Below are 9095 nucleotides of genomic sequence, written 5' to 3' on the forward strand. Positions count from 1 at the left end.
ACCCTGTGCTCAGCAAGCTTGCGTGCGTCGGCACGTAGATTGGGTGCGTCCTCCAGTAACTGATACGCTGGTACGCTTAGGATGTCTCCGCGAACCTCCGGGTCAGTGGCAAACCTCTCAGGTCTACGCGCAAACACCCCCATCATTACATTGCGGCCTTCGTCGACCACGAACCTGGAGCCAACGTACTTCCTGATGAAGTCATTTAGCGTCATTTGTCATGTAGCATCTACTCCCGCCAGCAAGACTTCCTCCACGGTACTGGCGAGGGTCCACCGTTTTTCCGCAGGTGCTTCTTCCACCCTTCGGCGCTGTGCAGGGGGTGCCGTGGAATCGCCGCTGTCGGGTCCCGCCCTCGCATGCCGCAGCCCCCGCGGCACATCAGTGGCGGGGCTCTCCGCGGCACGCTCCCTCGTTCGCTTTGGAGGCATTCGTTTGCTTGATTGATTTTTACTGTGTTGTGGTTGCTGCTGGCTTGAGCCGCAGCCGAACACCAACCACCGGCCAAAAAAGGAATGAGAGGGAGAGAGGCAAAAAAAAGGCACACACTCACACTCGTCAGTGAGAGAGTGACACGTGCGGAGCCAATTATCGTTCCGCCTCAGAGGAAATGCACGCAAAAAAAAATACACCAGCGCAAAGGAAGAACAGCAGAAATTCGCTTTTTTCCACAATTTATGGGCGGTGCTGGCGGAAAGGTAAGGTGGATGTCTAGACATGCATCTTGCCCCTTCATTGGACGCTGCACTCCAATTTACACGGAGGCCGGCACACGCACGCACAGAGAGAAAAAAAAACGAATAATTTATTCGCTCCAGAGAATCACGCAATTGTCGCTTCATCGTCTTGCGATTCAGAGCGCCCCGACGGCGCAAGCGCAAGAAGTCTGCACAACGCGACGTATGTCCCTCTCACTATATCTCTTCCTCTATCCAACTTTCCAATGCGTGCCACAGTGGCGCTCTCGTTATCGCAGGGGCGGGGGCCAGAGGTCAGTCCCTCGCATGCCGTGGAAAGCGGAGGCTTAACGCGTGCGCACGCGCTGGCTGCTGGCTGCTGGTAAAGCACAAGCCCGATGGGAAGGACACCCGACTCAAGCCGTCCCGTAACTTCATCCTAAACGATAATAAGACTTTTCTACAGCATCCTATGAAATGGAATAGCGGAAACATTCATCCAGAGAAATTAATAGATCTACGCAAATAAGCACCCCATAATTTTTCCCCCTTTTTTTAAAATATGGTTATGCCTTCTTCTCTTATCAGTGTGTAGGAGGTCGTCAAGACAAGCGTGCCAAAAAAAGTAAAAGCGGAAAGCAGCGTGTTGACCGGCCCTTATCGCTCGCAATCCGTAAGTTCCGGCTGCCTCGCATTGCCTGGCATTTCGCATCCACGGAAGCGAGCCAACCCCACTTATGGATGCCAGGCATCCTTTTGTACTTCTAGGGAACTTGGTCAAGGAAGAACCCTCACCACCACACACAAGAGGGGGGAAAAAAAGAAGTGGTGGTAGGAAATCATCACAGCAGGGAGGTGCAAGAGGAAGGGTATCCATCTTTTCCTCCCCAACCCTCTTCCCAATCAAGTTCACTGGGCCTCATCGGCGACCTCGCCAAGGCTGTGACGTGTAGAGGAGTTGTGCAGACTTTTCTCTCACCCAAGCACACTCCCTGCCGCATTGCTGCCAATGGCACTGTACCGCGAGCAGAGTAGGCGAGAAATTTGCGGGCTGTCGCAAGTATCCGGTGTCAGTCACTCCTCCTCGGAAAGGTGAGAGAGGCACATGATGGAAAGAAAGAGCGAGGGAGCAAAATGTATGCTCCCTTCCGTTGATAGTGGGAAATGTAAATTTACCCTTCGAGGGGAACTCCTGCAGAAATGTCAGTGAAAACGGATGACACGCTTCCGTGCTCTTGAGCTCGTCGTTGGTCGACTCACGGGCTGTAGAAACATGTTGCAAAGCTCCTGGAAGAAAGGCACCTTCCTCAGTGTTGTCCTCCAGATCAAAAGCCAAAGCACTATAATGAAGGTGCATCCAACGCCAAGCGTGAGGAACACAAACGACGCGCTGAGGACGGCATCACCCAGCTGACTAAATACGGAAGACATACTACCTTGTTGCACAAAAAAAGCAAAAAATGACCGACCGAAGCGGGAAGCGTGTAGAAACATTGCATGCGAGAGAAGAGGCAAACACCACAAGCCGACAAACACCAACGCATCACTCTCTCTTCTTCCCCCTCCCCCAAGGTCCGCAGTCTTCATGTACTACATACTTCTTGTTAGACACTATGCCTCCCTTGCGTCAATCGGAAGCACTGAAGCTGTTTGGCCCAAGCCCCCCAAAAAAAGGAAAGTTTGGGAAATGTGGACTGGCTGGCTTCAATGGAACACCATGCAAGGAGGTGAATTGAACTCGCTCCTCAGGGCGGCTTGCACATCTGTTCGACGCGGGCGTATTCGTAAGCGCTTTCGGTTGCCTAAAGTAGGGGCATTTCAGGAGCTCTTCCGCCGTAGGTCGTTTGGAAGGTTCACGATTGCAGCACCACATGATGATTTTCTTCGCTTCTGCTGAAATGCGCTCGTCCAGTTGGGGCACAAAACTCTCGTTATACCCCACATTGTAGCAGAAGGCCTGAATTATCATTTCGTCCATGTTCGGCCAGGGCAGAATGCCGCTTAACATCTGCGCCATCATAATACCGAAACTCCACACATCTGAGGCCTTCTCTGCCTTGCCGCGTGCAGCCTCAGGAGCCATGTACGGCGCTGTCCCCTCTGGTTGGGAAGTGTTGGAGGTTTTCAATAGACGCTGTGACCTCCCAAAGTCACTCAGTTTACACAGGCCAGTCTCTAGGACGAGAACGTTTTGTGGTTTAATGTCGCGATGCACAATGTCTTTTCGATGCAAATACGCCAGTCCCTTCAAAACGTCCCGCAGGTACTGTTTCGCCCGATCGACGTTAAACTTGGTGAACCGTTTCAGCATGTTGTAAAGGCTTCCACCGCTTGCAAACTCCATGACAAGAAGAAGTTTGCTCTCCACTACGGCGCAGGAGATGTATCCCACAATGTTGGTATGACGCAATCGCGAGAGCAAACTCACCTCATTAACGATGGCGTCCAGCGCCTCGTCCACGTTCACGTCAACGTTAATGCCTTTTCGTCGCAAGCGTCGACGATTGACGCTGCTCATTTGATTCGATTGCAAGTGCCTCATTGTGGGCAGTTGGATTGCCTTGATGGCGACCAGTGCGCCGGTCGGCGACAAGCCCATATAAACACTTCCCTCAATCCCCATGCCCAAGATGCGGCTGGACATTCGAAACGTCATGCCTTGTCGATCACGCACATCCACAACTGGAGGTTGCTTTAGCGTCTCTTGCAAAATAGGACGCGTTTTTGCGGTGGTTTGAACGCCACTCAGACGGCAGTTCAGCCGCGGTTGGGTAACCTCGCCAAACACCGTCGCCGAGCTTGCGTGTGCGTCCGACTGCCTCAGTATGGCGCTTCGCAGTTGATCCTCGACGGGGGTCACCTTCGGCTTCCTCCAGTGATAGGACAACTTATGACGCTGCGTCACGGTGTTGTCGCCAGGCTCCTCAACTGGAAAAATTTGCCACTGGGGAACTCGTCGCGTGTACATCGTCCCGCTCTTTTTCAGGTAGGAGCATAGCTGGCCCATGCGCAGCGTCCAGGCATCCTTGCAGTCTTCCCCCGCGAGCTCCAAATAGGTGCGCTCCGCAAGATCGTATTCGCCCGCCTGAAATTGTTTGAAGGCCTCTGTAAATCGCTGGAGCGACGGAACGGGTTTCTGAACAATCTCGTAGACCACATGTCTGCTATTATCGAAATCCGTCACACAGTCTATTGGAATACACGCAAAGGCCTCTGGACAATGCTCCGGTAAGCCCCCTGCACACGCATATTTCACGCCCTGCGCAACCAACAAGGCGGGTAATTCCTCTGCAAGGGGCACGCATCGCCCATACACCACCATGGCACATTCCTCTTCTGAACCAACAGTGCCAGCCAAAACGTGGCCTGAAGTTGCCACCACGGCAAGGGTTAGGTCGAGTCTCATAGGAACAACTACCTCCGTAAGCAGAGGCTCGAGGGCTTGGGTGGCCACACATACGCACTGCATCCCGGCCTTTTCGTGATCCGAGTTATCGCTAAAGGCATTCCATACCGCAATCACTGTGTCAGGTGTCGCGTTGAGGACTGTCCCATTGTGTCTGTCAATGAGGTCTGTCACCACAGAGAGAAACTGTTGCGAAAGGTAATGGCAGTAATGCATGTCATCGTCCATATACCCTGCGAGACCAAACAAGGATATAAGCACGACAGTGGCCTTTCTTGCTTTCAGACGAAACCCAAAACGACTATGGATTCCAGAAATATTGAGTGTCTTTTGGGAAATTTCGTTTTCCGCCTGCCTCCTAAAACACTCGCGCGGCAGCGCCGCTTCCGTAGCATTTCTGGCGTCCGTGGGGTGAGCCAAACCCGCTCCCTGATTTGGGGTGGCAAGCGAGTTGAGACGGTGCCTTCTCTGCAAGGAAGAAGCCCCCGTCAATATGAGCGTTCCCAGGCGATTCGCTGAATGCTCTCCCAATGTCCTCAAAACGGCCGTGCCTCCCAACCTCACGTCCCGCAGCTCCACCGGAGACTCCTTGTGAAACACGGCGTCGGGGAGCAGTTTTCGAAACTGGCGGAGCACCAAGGAAACGTCGTTCATGGAATCCTCGCATTGTTGGAGCTCCAGCGCCCTGGAGTAGCGTTCAAGCAAAAACGTTTGCTTCTCCGTAATGGCGTCCACATCACTGAATTCGTTGACGTAGAGTGGCACACTCTCCAACTGGAGCTTGCCCAGGTGCGCAAAGGCAGCGTGCGTCTTACCCATTGAGCGTTCAAGCTTCATTGAAACCCGCCGAAGATACCACACCGCCGCGACGGCTACAATAATGTACACAAGTATGAAAGCAACGGAGGCACCGATGAGCACATTGCGACCGCGGTTTACTATCGACGGGTCGGCAATGACGCCACACACATTCGTGGCACGGGCAGCATCGTTGCTGACAGTTTTGTGGTGCACGTTAACAAACACTGCAGCGGCCACAAGCACCACGGCACAAAGGCAGCAAAAGCAAGAGACCGCAATAGTTGAATGAGCCGAAAGAGGGAAAAAGAACGAGAGGTCCGTCTCGGGACGCCCCACAGGAATCGGGACATCAAGATTCAGGGCGCCAGGGTGTAAGTTCCGCCGGCGCCTGCCGCTGCCACGTCTGTCCATCGCAGCTGATGTCCGCAGTTTTGTCTTTGCTAGAGGCGCCTTGCTTTCTACCGCGCCGGTCTCAAGTGTTTCTCCCTGCCCTCCCCGCACCCCACTTCACGCAGAACGTTGACAACAGGAGAGTGTGAGCGTCACGCGTACACGAAGAAGGAAAAGAAAAAAACAAGAAAAAAAAGGAAGCATCATCGTGGCAGGTGAGTTGTGCGGTATGCAGGCAGAAGAGACAAGAGAATGTTCAGGCCGGGGCACGCGGAGACGTCCTTGCCTCTCTGAGAGGCAAAACTCCTCTCTCTCGCACACACACACAGAGAGAGAAAGAGAGAAGAAGTCTAAGGAAGTAGGCAAAGTAGCGAGAAAGAAGGAAAGAAAAAATGATTAACAAAACAATTTTATTTAAGCATCGGAAACTTGTGTGTGCACTGGTGCTCACACGCCCCCCCATGGCACGTCTTTTCGCATGTTTTGCCACAGCACCCCAATAGTTTTCCGCACTTCTTCCCGCATGAAATTGTCTGCCTATAGCAAGGCAAAAAGTACGACATCACCTTATTATGCGAGGCACACCGTTTTTCCACAAGAACCACGCAATCAGGGCACTTATCCTCAATGTGGCATGGGTGGTTCGCTGGGTGGCCGCAAGGACGAGGGATCACGCACTCGTGGCTGCAATTTGGAGGTTTTGTGCCGCAGGGCACTGGAGGCTCAATCCACGTGCGTCGACAACGGCAGTACAGTCTCTCGTAGGAGGCGACGCCGCACGGAGGGCACGGCCCCTTGTGGCAAAGTTGGCCACAAGTGTGAATGCCACACGGCAACCGTTTGGTGCAAATTTGGTAGCAAGTGTGGTCCTCATTGGAGCAGCAGACCTCCTTACAAATATGCCTGCCACATGACAAGTGCTTTCGGCAGGGTTTTTGGCATTTGGGAGGATAACAAAGAGACACCTTCGTCTCGTCAATGTTTAACTTTACGGCAGCCGCTTTCCATTCCGCCGGGGGCAAGTAACGACAAAAGCAGGGATATGCCACATCGCAAGAACCACACGCACACCTTGAGGTGATTACCTCAGTACAGGGCGGGCACACAAGGGTGTCATGGCAAATCAAGGAACAAGTGTGATTGCACGGAAGGGGCGCCCCGCAAACAAGGCCGCAGGAAGGAACTGGATCCAAACAGGACTTCCTTGGAGGATCAGGGAGTTGGCTTAGACGCACTTTGCCACAGGGACAGAATGTCTGTCGCTCAGGCGTCCGTAGACAAGGTTGGCAAGGTCCTTTGTGGCATTCAAACGGGCAGGTGTGATTTCCACAATCCAGTGGCCTCGCACACACCTTGTGGCACGAGAAGGGTTCATTCTCGCCACAGCGCCGTTTTCTTTTAGTGGCCCCACAATAGCAGGTTTCTGTCGTTAGCACCGTGCAGATTGGGCACGGCCCTTCATGGCAAAGAGCGGTGCAGTGGTGGCTCCCGCAGTCAAGCAACTTCCCACACACCTCGTTGCATTCAAAGCCGCACACCCCACTGGAGCAACCGACGCTTTTCTCCGTCTTGCCACAGTAGCAGGACTGCAGACGGGTCAAGGGACACGGAGGGCAGGGCCCCGGATGACACATCAACGTGCAGGGATGCCCACACCTTGGATCGCGACGACGCCGCTCACACATCTGACCGCAAGAGCCCGGCACCAGTAGGGGGTCCGCAATTGGGTCCTTCACCTTCCCACAGAAGCAGGTGTACTCCGCCACGGCAGCCGTTGGGTTAATCGACTGGCAAAGAGGGCAACGAAACTGCGATGCAACGCACAATGCAGCGCCCGAAGCTGCATTCTGCTTTTCCCGCTCCTCAGTCTGTGCCCTCACCCAGAATCGCACACACGATAAGTGCACAATCCCGTGGCATACGGAGCAGGACCAAAGCTTGGCACGAAGATGAATAATTTCGGAGCAGACCGCACACTCGTAGCAGCCTGTTTTCAGGCGTTCGGAAAGACTTCGTGCGAGTTCCGTCCCCTCCTCCTCCTCCTCCATTGAATGTAGCAGCAACTTCGCCTCGGCCCTCAAGACGCAGGGAAAAACAAGAACAGCTACCACTACTACCACTACAGCAAGAAAGGCACATATGAGAGGAATAACGTGAATGCAAACAGGCCGTTAGCATACGCCAAAGAAGAAAAAAAAACACACACACACACACGAGTCACAAGGAGAACAACATCTACGGCGGAAGCATACACGCGTCTGCTAATAAGGGTATCGGAGTTTCACTTATGCTCCTGTAAGGTATGCTCCAAGATCCCGCTCCACGTCGGGGTTTTTGAGCATTTCGTAAAAATTTGAGCACTCGGCGTTTCGAAGCGCCGATGTACAAAAGGGCGCAACAAGTTTCTTCCGTGATACCTCCTTCACCGTCCAGTAGCACCAAGGGGTTCCGCCAGTCAGCCTCTCAGCCATGTCCAACGCCGGTATAAGTACCTCATCTGCATTTTCCACGGTCTCATCTACGAGCCCAATCATTTTTGCGGTCTGGGCATCCACCAGCTCCCCGAGCTGAAGGAGCGCCTCACACCTTCTGCACCCAACAACATACGACGTGAGAGCCGCGAACGATGGTGGAACCGTCAATCCACACCTGGTGGCATTGATACCGATTTTAAATGGTCTTCCCTGCCCGTCCCCCCTTGCCGCCATGACTCTGTAGTCCGATGCCAATGCTATGATACAGCCAGCACCGACGGCGTCTCCATTTATAGCCGACACCAGCGGAACAGGAAGGGTGTTGAGGGTTACATACAGTTTTTGAAGCTGGCTCCAATAATGCGCAAAGGTTTCGTATTCCATGGTTGTGTGGAGCAGCTTCAGATCCAAACCTTCACTAAAACTACCAACAAGTGCAGAGGTCAAAACAATACCCCGGCAAAGCTCCTTCTCAGGGTTGCACAGCTCGCCGATTGCGTCCAAAAGTTCGCTCATGAGGGATGCAGAGAGAACGTTCTCCGTCGGGTTTTTCATGGCAAGGACCATGACGTCCTTCACGGGGGATGCCGTCACCTCAACTAGCTGTCTTGGCTTAAAACCTCCCACCCCTCCCGTGCCAAACTCTCGTCTGGCCACAATCCTGGGAAGCCACCGCCCATGCCTACCTAGCCGCATCGAAGCCTACGAAAGCACCCACACCAACACCGTCAGCAGCCAAAGCGAAAAGCAAAAAACAATAATAAAAAAACGGGAGGAAATAAAAGTAACGCGCGGTAGAAATGAAAGCAAATCCCAGGCTGGAATATTTCCCACGCCAAGCTAAGCTTCGCCCTTTGTTGTTGTCATTGTTGCTATTTATGTTTTCTTTCACTTGCCTTGCGTCGTCAGTAAGCGCGAGGGCCGCAGCTCAGCCGTGCGGAGCAGAATGTGCCTTTAGACAACCCGATTCGCGCTGAGTCTTTCGGCTGAAAACGCGCGGTACACGAACCGAACTCTGCTTTGTAGGGTTGTGCGTGAGAGGTTACCTACAGGGTTATGTGTGGCGCCACTTATTAGCCCCCGCGTGGCACGGGGAAAGTAACCAAAAACAAAAAGGCGAGTCAAGACGCGGCCGCGTGCCAGCGTGTGTGGATTCCTCAAAAAAACAACACCATACGAGAAAAGGTAAAAATTAAGAAAGGGAGGGGGAAAAAAGGATGGTGCCCTCCACAACCCGGCAGCTCACCTGTATGAAGGTCTGTACCAAGCCCTCTATGCGGTGGGAAAGAAAGAAAGAAAAAGGAAATGTGCATTCAGAGACAGAAACGCATATGCATACATTTCGCT

The 9095-nt window shown here is 53.2% G+C and overlaps 5 protein-coding genes across 5 annotated transcripts, besides 3 other annotated features; 1 reads left to right on the forward strand and 4 right to left on the reverse strand.

Moving 5' to 3' along the window:
* Positions 1 to 81: 81 nt before the first annotated feature.
* On the forward strand, positions 82 to 447 carry Tco025E_01826 (uncharacterized protein; the record flags this gene model as incomplete). The annotated part of the gene is made up of 1 exon (XM_029368762.1): positions 82 to 447. The coding sequence occupies one exon, from the start codon at positions 82 to 84 to the stop codon at positions 445 to 447; it is 366 nt and encodes a 121-aa protein (XP_029231164.1).
* Positions 448 to 1596: 1149 nt separating this feature from the next.
* Positions 1597 to 2034, reverse strand: Tco025E_01827 (uncharacterized protein; the record flags this gene model as incomplete). Its single annotated transcript, XM_029368763.1, has 1 exon — positions 1597 to 2034. One exon carries the CDS (start codon positions 2032 to 2034, stop codon positions 1597 to 1599), a length of 438 nt encoding a protein of 145 aa, XP_029231165.1.
* A 270-nt stretch (positions 2035 to 2304) lies between these two features.
* Positions 2305 to 5295, reverse strand: Tco025E_01828 (putative protein kinase; the record flags this gene model as incomplete). Its single annotated transcript, XM_029368764.1, has 1 exon — positions 2305 to 5295. The coding sequence occupies one exon, from the start codon at positions 5293 to 5295 to the stop codon at positions 2305 to 2307; it is 2991 nt and encodes a 996-aa protein (XP_029231166.1).
* A 151-nt stretch (positions 5296 to 5446) lies between these two features.
* Positions 5447 to 5470: a microsatellite.
* A 133-nt stretch (positions 5471 to 5603) lies between these two features.
* Positions 5604 to 5670: a sequence feature (GA-rich).
* A 14-nt stretch (positions 5671 to 5684) lies between these two features.
* Tco025E_01829 (putative nuclear transcription factor) lies at positions 5685 to 7322 on the reverse strand (the record flags this gene model as incomplete). The annotated part of the gene is made up of 1 exon (XM_029368765.1): positions 5685 to 7322. One exon carries the CDS (start codon positions 7320 to 7322, stop codon positions 5685 to 5687), a length of 1638 nt encoding a protein of 545 aa, XP_029231167.1.
* A 237-nt stretch (positions 7323 to 7559) lies between these two features.
* Tco025E_01830 (3,2-trans-enoyl-CoA isomerase, mitochondrial precursor) lies at positions 7560 to 8444 on the reverse strand (the record flags this gene model as incomplete). Its single annotated transcript, XM_029368766.1, has 1 exon — positions 7560 to 8444. The coding sequence occupies one exon, from the start codon at positions 8442 to 8444 to the stop codon at positions 7560 to 7562; it is 885 nt and encodes a 294-aa protein (XP_029231168.1).
* Positions 8445 to 9031: 587 nt separating this feature from the next.
* Positions 9032 to 9054: a microsatellite.
* Positions 9055 to 9095: the final 41 nt, after the last annotated feature.

The sequence above is a fragment of the Trypanosoma conorhini genome, assembly GCF_003719485.1.
Source record: "Trypanosoma conorhini strain 025E chromosome Unknown Tco_14.4_contig_00065, whole genome shotgun sequence".
In the NCBI taxonomy this organism is placed as follows: domain Eukaryota; phylum Euglenozoa; class Kinetoplastea; order Trypanosomatida; family Trypanosomatidae; genus Trypanosoma; species Trypanosoma conorhini.